Source organism: Salmo salar, chromosome ssa12 (genome assembly GCF_905237065.1).
Source record: "Salmo salar chromosome ssa12, Ssal_v3.1, whole genome shotgun sequence".
Lineage (NCBI taxonomy): Eukaryota > Metazoa > Chordata > Actinopteri > Salmoniformes > Salmonidae > Salmo > Salmo salar.
This window is the reverse complement of record NC_059453.1, coordinates 65,548,257-65,566,094: the sequence shown is the minus strand read 5'-3', so window position 1 is coordinate 65,566,094 and position 17,838 is coordinate 65,548,257. Positions and strand designations below refer to the sequence as shown.

Below are 17,838 nucleotides of genomic sequence, written 5' to 3'. Positions count from 1 at the left end.
GCCCCGCATTTGCCGGGCTAAAGTGAGCATTCAGCCAGGACGGGTTGTGCCGGCTCAGCGCTCCTAGTCTCCAGTGCGTCTCCTCAGTCCAGGATATCCTGCACCAGCTCTACGCACTGTGTCGCCAGTGCGCCTTCACAGCCCAGTGCGTCCTGTGCCAGCGCCCCGCACTTGCCGGGCTAAAGTGAGCATTCAGCCAGGACGGGTTGTGCCAGCTCTACGCTCCAGACCTCCAGTGCGCCTTCACGGTCCAGTATATCCTGCACCGGTTCTACGCACCAGGTCTCCAGTGCGCCTCCACAGCCCAATACGTCCTGTGCCTGCTCCCCGCACTCTCTCTGAAGTGCGTGTCCTCAGTCAGATACGTCCTGTGCCTGCTCCCCGCACTCTCTCTGAAGTGCGTGTTCCCAGTCAGGTATGTCCTGTGCCTCCTCCTCGCACTCTCCCTGAGGTGCGTGTCACTAGTCCGGTGCCACCTGTACCGGTCCCACGCATCAGGCCTCCAGTGCGCCTCCCCTGTCTAGTACGTCCTGTGCCTGCTTCTCGCACTCGCCCTGAAGTGCGTGTCACCAGTCTGGTGCCACCTGTCCCGGCTCCACGCACTAGGCCTCCAGTGCGCCTGCCCAGTCCGGAGACAGTCCCCAGTCCAGAGCTTCCGGCGACAGTCCCCAGTCCAGAGCTTCCGGCGACAGTTCCCAGTCCAGAGCTTCGGGCGACAGTTCCCAGTCCAGAGCTTCCGGCGACAGTTCCCAGTCCAGAGCTTCCGGTGACGTTTCACAGCCCGGAGCCTCCTGAGACGGCCCACAGCCCGGAGCCTCCTTAGACGGCCCGCAGCCCGGAGCCTCCAGCGACGGTCCGCAGCCCGGAGCCTCCAGCGACGGTCCGCAGCCCGGAGCCTCCAGCGACGGTCCGCAGCCCGGAGCCTCCAGCGACGGTCCGCAGCCCGGAGTCTCCAGCGACGGTCCGCAGCCCGGAGTCTCCAGCGACGGTCCGCAGCCCATGTCTCTGCAAGGATTTATGTCTCTGCAAGGAAGTTAGATATAGTTTTGCGAGCCAATGCTGATTAGCATTAGCACAATGGCTGGAAGTCCATGGTATCTACTAGCATGCTAGCAGTTACCATAGACTTACAGTCATTCCGCTAACGCTAGTTATCAATTGTGCTAACGCCAGTTAGCAACTTCCTTCAAACTGCACCCAGAGACAAAAAAATATATATCCACGAGTTCATCTACCTGAGGAAGTAGATAAAGGGCCTCCATTGCCAAAATCCCAAAGTCTCCCTTTAAGACAATGTCAATGTGAGTTTACAAAGGGGTTAGTGCCCTCTACTGTTGACTGTTAGGACTAATCGTGGTGCCATGGACTATTCCAAATCAAACTGGGAAAACCTAAATGGTAACGGAAAAACAGCATCTAATTGAAATGCTGTAGAGAAGGGAGGATAGGCGAAGGGAGGGATGTGTGGTTACCATGCCACTGGTGACGATGGCATGGGGGGAGGAGGGCAGGCTGGGGAACAGCCCTGATGGATGACCACTGTACATGACAAGAGTCTGCTCCTCTGTCATCTCACTCAGGTAGTGCATCACCAGACGGATCTACCCACTCACACATACACACAAAGATACTGTATATAGCAACGAATGTGTTTCCACACAGTACAAGTAAAATTACACACACATTATTACACACAGATACCTACATACTGTAATACCATCATACTCACGTGCTCTGTCCTTACCTGGGCCCAGATACTGAACACCTGTCCATTCCCCACATAGGTAACCAGCTCCTGGGGAAACTGGAGAGCAGAGCACGGGAAGATGATAAAGCAACAATAGACAGAGTGACTTCGGTGGATTAATACATTGTTTTAGTTAAATCAGAAATGAGAAGTGAACTGTTGTGTGCCATGTACAGTATGTGAGAGTGGTGGTTACCTGGGCAACTGCAGGGTCCAGGTTATTCATGATGATGAGCATGATGGAGGCAGCTTGGCGTGTACGACAGGGATACTGATCTATAGGGTAGGCCCTGAGGACGGACACACACACACACAGAGATTACAACAGATGGGGAGATGAGAGGTGGTGTTTTAGATGTTTATAAGTACCTAATATGTATTAGAGGGCAGAAGCGGTACATGAAGATGTGTCCATACTGCCTGAGCTCCCAGGCAAATTCAGAAGCCAGGATGTTGTTGTGGGAGGAAGGGGGGTAGCGCAGGTCATTCCTCAGGGCCAGCTAGAGAGGAGGACGAAAGGAGGGGGTGAGACAGGAGGTCAGAATGTGGCGTAATTGTTTTGAAATAACTCAAGGACATTGACCCTCTTTTTCTTTTGCGTCCTCTCTTTTGCTAACTTTCTGGTCCTTTGTGTTTCGCTCCCCCTCTCTAGCCCCCTCTGAAAGCACTCACTCGTATCTCTCTTAATCGTTGACAGTGTCCTTTGCTCCCAGTTCTGGCAAACGGTAGTGAAGCTGATAGAAGGTTCTGAGGGGGTGAACCAACACTGTCTCCTCCTACCCTAAAGCCCAAAAAATGCCATTGTGCTGAGCATTACATAATGTGAACCGTGCGTCAACACATCATTGACCCCCAATAGATTGGATCAAGTTAATCACATGCACTGTGTGTTATTATGTTCAGTGTCCCCAATTGTCTCTAACAATATTTGGATACAACCCACAAGCTGTAGTGTGTCTGTAATCTTCACTCCTCCTTTTTCAATTTAAAGATTCACTCTCACTGAGGAATACAAGGATGGGCATGATTTAACACCTAAACTGACAATTCTCTGGATGAGATAAAAAAAGCTTATGAAGTTTATGACACTGGCATCAATAAGATAATTCCTTGGCTATAAATGGGATATGCCTCTAGTTTAGTTACTCCTAAAATATTAAAAGCATTATGGTTCCACTCAAAGATAAACTGAGAAGTCTTGGAAAAATCTACAGGTAAATCCCTGAGTGTGATGTCTATGCTCGTTGACATGGGTCTGCATTCCAGAGATGTGACAGTATGTCTGTGTACTCACCCTCTCCTCCTCTGGAGTGAGGTTGGGCGTCCGGACGGGTGCGTGTGGCTCATTGGGGTCCCGGCCCTGGTTGGGTGTCATTGGGTCCAGGGGCAGGCCCCTACACAGCTCCTTCAGGTTCAACATCCTGTCTACTGTGGGGGACTTAAGCAGGATCAGAGGAGAGACAAACCCATAGAGACACACAATGTCAGGATCACAGTGAAAATGGGCATGCAGCTCTGTAGCTCACTGCTGTCCACTCTTTATCAGAGTAAAGGTGACGTAGATTGTCGGACAGCTACCTGTGTTGAGGGTCACCCTCCTCTAGGCACTCTCATTGGTTATCTGGCCTTTTCCCCCTCCTCACCGCACCAATAGCAGGGCAGAACCAGAGAAGGGTAATACTTGATCTTCTAGTGAATATGATGTGGCACACACCTTCAGTCAACAATTACTGGGTCTGCACTACTTAGGGAACAGGGTTCCATTTGGGACGCAAACTGGCACTGACCTCTGACCTCTCAGCTAAAACATGTAACTCAGAAAAAAACACACATACTGTACGCATCTCAGAACAGGCCCATGTACCCTACAGATTTTTTTTTAACCTTTATTTAACTAGGCAAGTCAGTTAGGAACAAGTTCTTATTTACAATGATGGCCTACCGGGGAACAGTGGGTTAACTGCCTTGTTCAGGGGTAGAACGACAGATTTTTACATTGTCAGTTCTGGGATTCAATCCAGCAACCTTTCGGTTACTGACCCAACATTCTAACCACTATGCTACCTGCCACCCCCCTTAATCAGGAAAATACAATGGAACCATCTCTAATAATGACTATGTATTAACCAGAAATAGGTTGTGTCACGGCTCCTCCACTGCAGTGCAGGGGTGGTTCCTCCTGCAGGCAGAAGAGGGTCATTAGTGATTGGAGCTGGCGTGATTGGAGCCACCTGGGCTCAGGGTATAAAACTGCTCCACTAACCTCTCTCTCTCTCCCTGCTCCTCCAGGTATGATCCTGTTTTGTTTGTGCCTTTGTAGTTTTACGTAGTTTCCACTCAGTCATGTTCACACACACATATTCACGCATCCATGCACTTTACATACACCCTACATTATGACATTTCCACACCTTATTCCTTTTTCCTTTGTTTAAAGTTAATAGTTTTGTTTACAATAAAGAACCTTTTTGAATTGGCCTATACCTGTTGATGTCCCCTCATTTGCCACAGGCTGAGCCAGCCTGTGACAGTTGTTTGAGATTTCATAAGGGTGGGAGGCAATTATGTCTGGGATGCAAATAACTTTTTTTAAATTAAAAATGATTCTTTCAACCACCATTAATGTAATGGTCAAATGTTTTCATGTACATGCAGTGAGGGGGAAAAAAGTATTTGATCCCCTGCTGATTTTGTAGGTTTGCCCACTGACAAAGAAATGATCAGTCTATAATTTTAATGGTAGGTTTATTTGAACAGTGAGAGACAGAATAACAAAAAAATCCAGAAAAACGCATGTCAAAAATGTTATAAATTGATTTGCATTTTAATGAGGGAAATAAATATTTGACCCCTCTGCAAAACATGACTTAGTACTTGGTGGCAAAACCCTTGTTGGCAATCAGAGGTCAGACGTTTCTTGTAGTTGGTCACCAGGTTTGCACACATCTGAGGGATTTTGTCCCACTCCTCTTTGCAGATCTTCTCCAAGTCATTCAGGTTTCGAGGCTGACGTTTGGCAACTCGAATCTTCAACTCCCTCCACAGATTTTCTATGGGATTAAGGTCTGGAGACTGGCTAGGCCACTCCAGGACCTTAATGTGCTTCTTCTTGAGCCACTCCTCTGTTGCCTTGGCCGTGTGTTTTGGGTCATTGTCATGCTGGAATACCCATCCACGACCCATTTTCAATGCCCTGGCTGAGGGAAGGAGGTTCTCTCCTAAGATTTGACGGTACATGGCCCCGTCCATCGTCTCTTTGATGCGGTGAAGTTGTCCTGTCCCCTTAGCAGAAAAACACCCCCAAAGCATAATGTTTCCACCTCCATGTTTGACGGTGGAGATGGTGTTCTTGGGGTCATAGGCAGCATTCCTCCTCCTCCAAACACGGCGAGTTGAGTTGATGCCAAAGAGCTCCATTTTGGTCCCATCTGACCACAACACTTTCACCCAGTTGTCCTCTGAATCATTCAGATGTTCATTGGCAAACTTCAGACGCATGTATATGTGCTTTCTTGAGCAGGGGGACCTTGTGGGCGCTGCAGGATTTCAGTCCTTCACGGCGTAGTGTGTTACCAATTGTTTTCTTGGTGACTATGGTCCCAGCTGCCTTGAGATCATTGACAAGATCCTCCCGTGTAGTTCTGGGCTGATTCCTCACTGTTCTCATGATCATTGCAACTCCACGAGGTGAGATCTTGCATGGAGCCCCAGGCCGAGGGATATTGACAGTTCTTTTGTGTTTCTTCCATTTGCTATTAATCGCACCAACTGTTGTCACCTTCTCACCAAGCTGCTTGGCGATGGTCTTGTAGCCCATTCCAGCCTTGTGTAGGTCTACAATCTTGTCCCTGACATCCTTGGAGAGCTCTTTGGTCTTGGCCATGGAGAGTTTGGAATGTGATTGATTGCTTCTGTGGACAGGTGTCTCTTTTACAGGTAACAAGCCTCCCCTCCCAGTTAGGAGCACTCCCTTTAAGAGTGTGCTCCTAATCTCAGCTCGTTACCTGTATAAAAGTCACCTGGGAGCCAGAAATCTTTAAGAGGGGGTCAAATACTTATTTCCCTCATTAAAATGCAAATCAATTTATAACATTTTTGACATGCGTTTTTCTGGATATTTTTGTTATTCTGTCTCTCACTGTTCAAATAAACCTACCATTAAAATTATAGACGGATCCTTTCTTTGTCAGTGGGCAAACGTACAAAATCGGCAGGGGATCAAATACTTTTTTCCCCCACTGTATGCTCAGAACTGACAGGTTTCTTTCTGTAAAAGTAGACAGTTCAGTCACACACTGCTGATACAGAACTCATGGTTCAAATATAGATTGTGTTCAGATGACTGTGACTCGTGCCTATGTACATTTTTGCTATTCTAGGTTTGTTGTCATGTAATGCTGTGACCTTGTTCTGAAGTAGTGTTCCCTACACAATGAAGTTATTGTGAGATTGGTTTAAGTAACAACTATGGATCTCAGAACTATGCACTCAGGTGCAGGTTTTGTTACATTACATTTTTGAACTGTGACATCTCTTTGCTGTATGGTTTCCATATTATTTTAGAGTAGGATTGGGAAAATCAAACTTCAACAAAGTATCTTGTATCTGTCTAAGAGCGCCAACTCACCTTAATTCTAACAACCACATACTGCTGTTCACAATAGATACAAGGGTTAATTTAAAATGTCTCACAACAATTTAAAGAGAACAATTTATTATATCACTATTCACTTCAGATCAAGCTGATTCAGTCACATTTATTTCAAAAGCACTGGAAACACACCTCAGTCAGAATCCACAACAACTCACAGCTCAACTATGTCAATCAGTGGCGGTCGGTGCCGTTTAAGATGAGGGAGGACAACCATTTTCTTTACGAGCATGGCCTTATTTCTATTACAGCATAGTGGATGACTGTCATTCATATTACATTCACCCAGCTCAATATAACATCGATAGGTTTAGGCTAATACTCGAATTTTCCCTATATCCATCATGAGTTTGCTACAATCTAGCCTATGAATTAAAGTTTACAATGTAGGTGCACAGGTTGAGAGAATTGAGTAATCAAGGTGACAGACATTGACACATTCAATACCGCCTTGCACACTCTTGCCTGCAACTAGCTGATCTAGGTTGTAATCATTAGTCCAACAATTGCAAACGAGTTTCTATTAGACAAATTCAGGTATGTTTATCCCCGTTTAGTTCCGTTTGCTTCTGTTTAAGAAACGTTTTTCAACAGAATCGGCGGAATGAATACACCTCTGATCACACGCAAACACAGTTCACTTTCATAGCAGCCACATACAAATAGCATGATCGCATTGATCATTGTATAAATCCTTCTCGCGTCTACTCGCTCTCCTCCTCTCACCTTTTCTCTTCGCTTGTGGACTTCAGTGCACAACACAGCTGTCTGTGACCAGGCTAAAAAAGTCAAGAGAAATGCACAAGAATTTTGCTACACTCGCATTAACCTTTGCTAACATGTGTATGTGACATAACATTTGATTTGAAAACCTTTCCAAGCCAAACCTTCATATCATTACCGCTAAACGCTGCACACAGCCTACATCGTTGTCACCATATTAACGTCATAGTCAACATACTGTAGCTACTACAACTAACGCATTAGTAAACAATCATTCACTACAGTGTACAGTCAGAAGCAAGCAGTTTCATCAAAGTGTATCAAGTACACCGGTAGGCCCCGGTGGCAATAAATTAATAAAACCAAAAGTTTACCTTGACTTGGAAGAGTTCCAGTGTTGGATAGCCATAGCCAGCTGTTTGAGACAGGTGTTTGAGTAGGCTGAACTAGCTAGCTGTATTCTAGCTAAGAAAGTGAAAGTGAACAAACAATACTGTCCACTGTCTGTTTCCTGGCAAAACTCACATTTTCCTGTTGGATGCTTTCCTATCACATGTAAGGTCTTATTCAACAGGCTGTGTCCCACCCTTAATCTTGTAAATATAGCCTCCTCTCTTCTGTCCCTTCCTGCCATTCTCACCTCCCCAACTTTCCTCTGTACTTGAAATAAATGCCTGCCCTTAGTATCTCTATTCCACTGCTCCTGCCATTTCTCCACCATCACTGTCCATATCATGCTTTTTGCCTCTGCCTTGCTCATTGAAACTACCACATCAACATCCCCACTACTTAGTGCTTGTTTAGCTAGTACATCAACTGCCTCGTTCCCCTCCACTCCCACATGAGCTGGGACCCATGTAAATATTATCTGTATACCCATTTGTTTACTTCTGCCATGGGTTTGTAGCAACTCATAAAGCAGGTCTTGTCTGCTACGTGATATAAAGGACTGGACACTCTTTAGCACTGCACATGAATCAGAGCAAATGACTACTCTTTCTGGCTTAACTTCCTCCACCCACTGCAAGGCCAACAGTATGGCCATCATCTCCGCCGTATATACAGCCAGATCTGTAATACGTTTCCTGACTTTCACCCCACATTCCTGCACTACAAATGCTGACCCAGTACATCCTGTCCTTGGATCTTTTGAACCATCTGTGTATATGGCAAAATCCTGATACACAGTATCAAAACTTCTCTTAAACAAATCAGATGGATCAACACCCTCCCTATATTTCTGTGTTCTCTCCAACACTTCTAGATCTACTACTGGATGTGGGAGGAGCCATGGTGGATTCACAGGAATAGCTACCGTTGGGCTAAACTCCCTTCCATACAGTCTCATCTCCCTCGCCTGGGTACTACCCACCCACCCAAAGCTCGTGTTCTGTCTTTGCTCATGTTCCCAGCATGCCTGTAAAATCCCTTTTTCAGGATGAGATACCCCATGTCCCTGTAGGTTGACCTGATAATTAATTGCCAGCTGCTGTCTCCTAATCTGCAATAGCATTTCCCCCATCTCCACCTGTACTGCAGCCACTGGAGACATCCATAATGCCCCACTACATATTCTGAGTCCTTGTCCCTGTATGACATCTAGCCTTTCCAATGATGTCCGGGCTGCCGACCCATACGCTATACTTCCATAGTCTATTACAGATTGGATCAATTCAACATATATGGTCTTCAATGAGGCACGCCCAGTCCCCTACTCCTTCCCTGTCAGACAGCGCATCACATTTAGTACCTTCATACACTTTCCCACCACTCTCTCACTGTGTTCTGCCCAGGTCATTCTAGTATCAAAGTATACCAAGGAACCTGAAGACCCCCACACTCTCCAAGTTTCTCCCATATAACCTCAAGCATACCTCATCTCCCACCTTCCTCCTGGTAAAGAACACTGTTTGTGTTTTCTCTACAGAGAACCTGAATCCCCACATTAATGCCCACCACTCTACCTCATCAATTGCTTCCTGTACCTTCCTGACTATGTATGGAACATTTCTTCCTCTCTTCCATAAGGCCCCATCATCTGCAAATAACGACCTCGCAAAATCCAGCTGTACCTGAGAGTAAACATCATTGATCATGATTGAGAACAACAGAGGACTAATCACACTTCCCTGTGGTGTACCATTATCCACCATGTAGCTGCCTGAGAGAGACTTCACCACCCTCCCCTGGATAGACCTTCCAAACAAGAAATCCTTTATCCAGTTGTACGTTCTTCCTCCTACCCTCATAATATCAAGCTTGATTAACAACCCCTCCTTCCACATCATATCATACGCCTTCTCCACATAAAAAAAAACACAGCTACAACAGTCTTCTTGTTCACCTGAGCCTCACCTGACCTCTGCTTCTAAGTAGAGCACTGGGTTCATTGTTCCCCTACCCTTCCTGAATCCACTCTGATCTGGCGATACTAACCCCCTGCCCTCCAGGAAGTAAGTTAGCCTCTCCGTTATCATATGCTCCATAATCTTACATGCATGTGATGTTAAGGCTATTGGCCGATAGCTTGTTGGCCTCGTTGGGTCCTTCCCTGGCTTCCGAATTGCTACCACTACTGCCTCCTTCCAACTGCCTGGTAGTTTGCCCTCCTCCCACACTCTGTTGTACAACCCCAATACCTTTTCCAGTGCCTCATCACCTCATCTTTCCTAGGTGAAGTTAACCTAGCCTTACCTATTGCCCTCTTCACATCTGCCATGATAAATGGTTCATTCAACGCATCATTTACATCCTATCTAGCACTCCAGGATGCTCCTCTTTCGTTCTCTCGCTCTCCTCTACCCCTCCTCTGACAAATTTGCCGAGCTATGCACTTGAACAAACGCTTTGGACATAATCTCTGCCTTCTTCTCATCTGTTACAATTTGAGAGAAATAAGCTTTTTGTGTGTATGGACAATTTCTGGCATCTTTTATTTCAACTCATGAAACATGGGACCAACACTTTACATGTTGTGTTTATATTTTTGTTCAGTGTAGATTTAAGTCAAAAAAGTAACTCGCCCACTCAGGAACCTTCACTATCTTCTTGGTAAGCAACTCCAGCGAAGATGTGGCCTTGTGTTTTAGGTTATTGTCCTGCTGAAAGGTGACTACATCTCCCAGTGTCTGGTGGAAAGCAGACTGAACCAGATTTTCCTCTAGAATTTTGCCTGTGCTTAGCTCCATTGTGTTTATTTTTTATCCTGAAAAACTCCCCAGTCCTTAACGATTACAAGCATGCCTATAACATTATGCAACCACCATTACGCTTGAACATTTGGAGAGTGGTACTCAGTAATTTGTTATATTGGATTTTTCCCAAACATAACACTTTGTATTCAGGACAAAAAGTTAATTTCTTTGCCAGTTTTTTTGCAGTCTTGTTGCATGTTTTTGAATATTTTTATTCTGTACAGACTTCCTTTTCACTGTCAATTAGGTTAGTATTGTGGAGTAACTACAATGTTGATATGTCCTCAGTTTTCTCCGAGCGGTTTCCTTCCTCTCCGGCAACTAAGTTAGGAAGGACGCCTGTATATTTGTTGTGACTGGGTGTATTGATACACCATCCAAAGTGTAATTAATAACTTCACCATGCTCAAAGGGAAATTCAATGTCAGGTAAAAAAAAAAAAATCTAGCAAGAGGTGCCTTTCTTCGCGATGCATTGGAAAACCTCCCTGGACTTTTTGGTTGAATGTGTTTGAAATTCACTGTTCGACCACACACATACAATGAATTCTGTTAATTGTATGTGTGGGGTACAGAGGTAGTCATTCAAAAATCATGTTAAACATTATTATTGCACATAGAGTGAGTCCATGCAACTTGTGACTTGTTAAACAAATGTGTACTCCTGAACTTATTTAAGCTTGCCATAACAAATGGGTTGCATACTTATTGACTCAAGACATTTCAGCTTTTCATTATCCATTATTGTAAAAACATTCCACTTTACCATTATGGAGTATTGTGTGGAGGCCAGTGACACAAAATTGAAATTGTATCCATTTTAAATTCAGGCTGTAACACAACAAAATGTGGAAAAAGTTAAGGGGTTTGAATACTTTCTGAAGGCACTGTAGCTTCTATTGTGTTCCCATTTCATATATATTTTTAAGCTTTCAGCTATCCAGAGACAATACATAGAGTGCCTTACAAAAGTATTCTGACTCCTTGGATTTCTTCACATTGTGTGTTTCAAAGAGGGATTAAAATGGATTTGTCATTTTTTTTGTCAACAATTAAGACAAAATAATCTGAAATATCAAAGTGGATTAATATATTCAAGCCTAAATTAGTTCAGGAGTAACATTTGGTTTAACAAATCACATCAGTTACATATCTTTGAGTGACTAACCCCCCCAATTCCCCCTAACAATAGCCTCTACTCGTCGGGGAATGGACTCTACAAGGTGTCGAAAGCATTCCACAAGGATGCAGGCCCATGACTCCAATGCTTCCCATAGTTGTCAAGTTGGCTGGATGTCCTTTGGGTGGTGGACCATTCTTGATACACATGGGAAACGGTTGAGCATGAAAAACCCAGCTGCGTTGCAGTTTTTGACACTAACCGGTGCAACTAGCGCCTTATAACATACCCGTTCAAAAGCACTTACATCTTTTGTCTTGCCCATATACATAATCCATGTCCCAATTGTCTTAAGGCTGTTGATCTTAATGTTTTGTTCTCTGTGTATATTAAACCACCCAGACACATAAAGAAATATAGTCGTCCTCCTGAACTGAGCTGCAGGACAGGTTGAAACAGCTCAGGGATGTTACCATGAGGCCATTGGTGATTTTAAAACAGCTAGAGTGCAATGTCTGATGGTTGAAAACTGAGGTTGGATCAACATTGTAGTCACTCCACAATAATGACCTAAATGACAGAGTGAAAAGAATACAAACATACAAAACTGTATGCAACAAGGCACGAAATGAATATTGCAAAAAAAAAAAAACAGCAAAGGAATACACTTCATGCAACGCCTTGTGTTGGATTTGACCCCAACATAACACATGAGTAACTGCCTCCTTATTTTCAAGCATTGTGGTGGCTGCATCATGGAATGGATATGCTTGACATCAGCAAATAGAGTTTTTCTGGATAAAAATTAACGGGATGGAGCTAAGCACAGGCAACACACTAGAGGAAAACCTGCTTCAGTCTGCTTTACACCAGAGACTAGGAGAAGACTTCACCTTTCAGCAGGAAAATATCCTACAACAAGGCCAAATCCACCAAGACGACAGTGAATGTTCCTGAGTGGCCAAGTTAGTTTTGACTTAAATCTGCGGCAAAACTTTTTTTTCTGCTTGAAAATCTAGCCATGATCCCTAACATCTTGACAGAGCTTGAAGAATTTTGAAAATAATAATGGGCAAATATTGCACAATCCTGGTGTGTAAAGCTCTTATAGACTTACCCCAAGAAGACTCACAGCTGTTATCACTGCCAAAGGTGTTTCTAACATGTATTGACTCATGGAGCTGAATACTTATGCAATGACTATATTTTAGTTATTTAATTTCTATTCAACTTTTTTGTAGATTTGTTGACAAAAATAATTAAATCAATTTTAATCTCACTTTGCAACACAACAAAATGTGAAGAAGTCCAAGGGGTCTGAATACTTTTGCAAGGCACCCACAGAATCTGAGAAAATTGGAAAATAAAAATGAAAAACCAGATGTGAATTAAATATAAAAGACAAATGGAAAAATAAAGAAGTAGAAACAAAGTTTTTAAAATACAAAAAGCAATTACTAATGGACTTTATAGTAAAGAGAACAATCAATACAAAAACAGAACACTAGTAATGGCAAAGGATAGCACAGCACACATGGTCTTGTTTTTTTCCTGAAGGAGCAAAAAGAGAAATATACACAAACCTAGAATAAAGTTATCCCATCTTTTTTCTTACCCTCCTCCCTCTACAAGTCTCTTATATTCTATGAGGAAAACCCAATCTGGGTTAGAGTGGGGGGGGAAATAGTCAACACTTTAATTTATCAGTTTAAATAATTGATACAAAAAGGATCACCTTAACACATCCATAGAAAGGGCTTGTCGTGAATCATGCTCAGCCTGAGGCTGAGCTGTTTGAGGGTGGTGGGGTGTCAGCAGGGGCGGTGGAGGGGCTAGAGTCTTGGACAGGGGCTGCAGGTATAGGGGTAGTGGTTGGTTCAGGGGCAGAGTCTTGTTTGGAGGGATCCGTTTCAGATGGCCCTCCCTGGGTCTCCTTGTCGTCCTCCTGGGGGTAGAGTTCTGGGTATCTCTGCATACACTCCTGCATGCCCCTGAATTGCTCCAGGCACTCTGAGCCCTTCACCTCCTCCTTGCTGTAGTGGAAACAGGAGAAGGCCTCCTTAAACGATGCTCCACAGGGACCGCTGGCCATCCCTCCCAGACAGGGGCAGTTCCAGTTGATCTCCCCATTGGGCAGGATCAGACCTTGGGAGGAGACAGAGAAAAAGGGAAACAGATACTAATTATACCAGAAAGGAGTGCAAATCTATTAGGTTACTGGTTATAAGAGGTCAGCAAGTCTGGCCAATGTCACAACAAACCAATGAAAACATGTAAGGCATGGGGCATGTCCTCATGTCAATCTAGTTAACAATTGAGCTAATCTGGGCCTAATGTAATCTAATTGAGAAGCACTACTCCTCTCTACTCACCTCGTTCTTCATAGGGGTCATCAGGATCCTCCTCCACCAGCTCAGCGTTGCTCGGTGTTTCATGTTCCTCCTTAGTCACAAAGATGACACGGTCCTTACCTGGTGTGGAGAGGACAGGCAGATATCAGTCTCCGCTGACTTAAGTGGCATGAAGAGGATTTTGGACTGAAGTTAGTCAACCCTAATATGTCCAATCAAATACTATTCACTTATACAGTCATGTGATGTAAATTAATGGCCGACCAATTTATAGTCGGGTGATTCTGCAACTTCGGGCACTTGGGCCATGCAAACTTTCAGAAATTAAAAGTTATTCAAAAACCATTTTACCAGTATTGTACTTGTCTTTGATTTGTCTAGAAACTATATCCGAGAATGGCTTCGATCATCCTATTCAGGATTGTATATATTTTTGTAATTTCCCCCCAGACAGCCATAGACAAATGTCATTTCCATCACGTCTTTAAACATCCATTTTAGTTGAAAATGAAATATCATACAATTGATTTATAATGGATTTCTTATACATTTGTACTTGTTCCTTGTTAGTGGGTCCTTTTTCCCTCTTGTTGCTCTGCTGTTGTCATCACATTCATAGAATCTAGTGATTTTCTCTTCTGTGGCAGTGCTAATTCTGTTACACTGATTTTTCCTGGAGTATTTAAGACTTGATGGCCTGTTTTCATTTGCCCTCATTGCTTTTGCTGAAAATCCAAATTCTCTGTTTGTGGCTTTGACCAAGCCATACTTTGCCTCTGAGCATTTTTGAAGCCACTTGTTTGTCCTTGGCACTGGACATTTTTTTATACTTTTGTTTTAACTCTGCAATGATGGCATTTTGAAACAATAAAATCCTTCTCAAGTTCTTCGGAGGTCCCTTCATTTGCTGTTTTGTCTTTGGGGAATCTTGTCTCCATTTTGTTCATCAGTCGATCATACCTTTTTTTGTATTTCTCAGCTTTCCGTAAAGCATTATCAAGTTTGACGTTTGTCATACTAAGATCTCTGTATGCTTTTGAGCGAAATCTTCCAACTTTATTCCTTCCAGCAAGTATTCGACTTCTCATTCCTGTTGCAGACCATGAGGAAGGGGTATCAGGGTGTGCATCAGGGGCAGGCAAGTTAGGGGTAGGTATGTTAGCCTCATGTTCTGGCTGCAAGTCATCTGGTGACTGAGGTGGTGTGTTGCCTGATAGGTAGGTCTCCATTGCAACGGTTCTCTTTAAAAAGTCTGTCTTCTATTCCGTTGGTTGCATTACCATTGCCTTCTCTTGTTTCTTTGTTCTCGCTTTGTAAGCTCAGAGATAGATTTCACTTCTCCCTTCCTTTTTGCAGATGTTCCTGGTATCCTATAGGATCATTTTTTATTTTGTTTCTATATGTCTGTGACCTCTGTGCTGTTTTATGTGGCATCTTCTAAGAATAAAGACAAATACTACTTAGTTTTCAACTTGTGCACACCTTGGAGCATTTTCTAGATTAAATTAATTTAAAACATGATTAAATAAGCCTAAAGAAGAAAACAATGTAAAAACAAGTAAGATAATGGATTTGTCTCATTTCCACCACACTTAAGTTTGTGATGGAAATGACACTTCTACAGTTTCTGAAGAAAATCGACAGACTGCTTAGCATGCTTTGGTTAGTATTAAAGCTAGCATATCATTTAAACTAAATTATTAAAATATACTTTTCCCCCCCAAAAGTTCTACCACAAATTAAAGAAATTATAGCCTGTTTGGAAATGACTAACAATTCAAATATTCTCTACACAAGCAATATTTACCTCGATTTTCCTTCAACTACTGGACATCACATCTGGAACAACTGTCCACTGCAGGCATGTGCTTCAGTGTCACAATATGTTTCCATGGTAACTAAATTAACATTCTATTGAAAAAAACTTTATTAATGAGGTATTTCGTCCTTAATGGTGGAAATGACACCACTCCCAAAGGACAGGTATATTTTATGTAAAAGAAACAATATAAATGGGCATACTCACAATAAATATTGATATAGATTTTATTTAATTGACTCTGTAGTACATAACATTATATAATGTGTAATTATTAATGTTCTCTCATAGAAAAACATAGAAGTTTAAAAGTCTGGGTCAGGGACAAGGGCAAAATAGTGAAATTGAGGTATAAAATGCATCTGAACAGTACTTAAAATACTTGATAGAGAGGTGTTTAAAAAAAGTAGAGTGATTACAGTGTGAACTTAACATACAAATATTTGTATTTGTTCTATTATTTATAAAATCCCCAAAATTGACCCGAAGACATAGAAGTGCCCGTAGTTGCAGAATCACCCATTCATAAGTTATCACACCGACAGCAGTCCGTCTACTTGTACTGAAACTGATATCTCACACACCATGCCTGAAATCAGCGACATAGATTGTCTAAATCTGTCTCTGGCTGAAACTGGTTCTACAAGCATTGGAGACAAACAATGCCTCGTTCTAAATAGAATCATAATTATAAAATACAATGATCGAGCAACGTTAGCTAGCTAGCTACTGCATCTAACCAGTTTGAAGAGAAGCGGTCATTCATTCACACAGCAAGTAACGTTACCTTCCTCCTTGCCTGAGGACATTTCTTCGGTGTGGTGTCTACTGACGTGTTGTGCCCTTCAAGGTGTCCCTACAGTGCCGAGTTTCCCGACTGATGTTATACTACTTTATTAATTACAAAAGGAGAATAATTTGGTATTGTATAGCTAGCTAGCTGTTTCACAACTACTTCATCGTTCACATAACCCACGTTTTTTTGTGTCAGTGCATCTGAGGACGTAAGAACGAAGGACCCATTTTAGCTGCCCCTCTTAGTTCCTGACATAAATTCTTAGGGAACCGTCAAACACTTAGGTTGCAGTCCAAACACTTAAAAGACACACCCTCGTCATATGCCCTTGGGGGAATCCCCGCAGCCATATTTGTCGTCGGTCCAAATGATTAGCCAAGCAAGGGAAGTTTGCAACTTAAGCCGCTCAGCCCTCGTTTCTAATGGAGTTTACGAGTGTACAACTATGTTCACGTCGGGCCTGACACGCCCCATAATTCAATTCGCGTTGAATGTAAATGCGCTAAGAAAAGTCCGCTACAACTTTAAACCTCAACGTCAATACGGAGTTAACATACTCGTGTGACTAAGGCCGATTTATGCTTGATGCAATATGGTCCAACTAGCGGAGGCCAAATCAAGCTCTACCACATCACCGTGCGCCTCCCAAATTTTGTAACAATGTGTAGGGCTCCGCACTGACATGATTGGTTGACGGTAGGTGGGGCCTATACGTCCTGTATAAACACAAACACTTCCTTGACAACTTCCTTCACAACAGCTCTGCTTCTCGAAGTGCAAGTATGAATGCCCTGACTTCTGTAGAGGCCACATTGCAGTAAATACTGTATGGCCAATTCGATTCTTGAATGACCATACATTGGCATTTGATTAACATAAATTGTCAACCAATCATGTAAATGCAGAGCTATACGGAGCCCTCCGCATTGTTAAAACATTTGGGAGGCGCACTGCGATGCGGTACACAACCCTCCATACAGAGTCTTCGGGGCACATGGCCATATCAAGCATAAATCGGCTTTAATGTACAGGTATGAATTAAAATGCTGTCATACGGCCTCTGCAGAAGTCAGGGCACTCATACTTCATGCGTTTCACGGAGCAGAGCTGTTGTTAAGGAAGTGGGTTTGTGTTTATACAGGACCTTCCACCTCCACCTAACGTCAACCAATCATGTCAATGCGGAGCTATACCCTTTTTAAAATATTTGGGAGGTGTACTGAGCTCGATTTGGCCTCCGCAAGCTCAGCAATTGCATCACACCCTCTAACAGTTTTGCTTCCTCTCCTCGCCCCTACCTGGGCTCGAACCAGGGACCCTCTGCACACATAGACAACAGCTACCCTCGAAGCATCGTTACCCATCGCTCCACAAAATCCGCGGCCCTCGCACATCGGTTACACCTCCATACAGAGCCTCAACACCAAGCATAAATCGG

The 17,838-nt window shown here is 43.4% G+C and overlaps 2 protein-coding genes across 3 annotated transcripts; both read right to left on the bottom strand.

The window, feature by feature from the left end:
* Positions 1-967: 967 nt before the first annotated feature.
* LOC106565608 (urocanate hydratase) lies at positions 968-3,641 on the bottom strand. Its single transcript, XM_045692095.1, has 4 exons — positions 3,042-3,641; positions 2,420-2,528; positions 2,117-2,247; positions 968-2,037 (listed from the first exon to the last, which is right to left on the bottom strand). Exons 1-4 carry the CDS (start codon positions 3,092-3,094, stop codon positions 1,881-1,883), a joined length of 450 nt encoding a protein of 149 aa, XP_045548051.1. The 5' UTR covers positions 3,095-3,641; the 3' UTR covers positions 968-1,880.
* Positions 3,642-12,886: 9,245 nt separating this feature from the next.
* On the bottom strand, positions 12,887-17,050 carry LOC106565560 (mitochondrial intermembrane space import and assembly protein 40-A). 2 transcript variants are annotated; one of them, XM_014132821.2, is made up of 3 exons: positions 16,392-17,050; positions 13,807-13,905; positions 12,887-13,579 (listed from the first exon to the last, which is right to left on the bottom strand). In XM_014132821.2, exons 1-3 carry the CDS (start codon positions 16,411-16,413, stop codon positions 13,209-13,211), a joined length of 492 nt encoding a protein of 163 aa, XP_013988296.1. In that variant the 5' UTR covers positions 16,414-17,050; the 3' UTR covers positions 12,887-13,208. The 2 variants fall into 2 exon arrangements, with proteins under 2 accessions (XP_013988296.1, XP_045547602.1); XM_045691646.1 differs by lacking the exon at positions 16,392-17,050 and adding an exon at positions 14,334-15,275.
* Between the last annotated feature and the right edge of the window lie 788 nt (positions 17,051-17,838).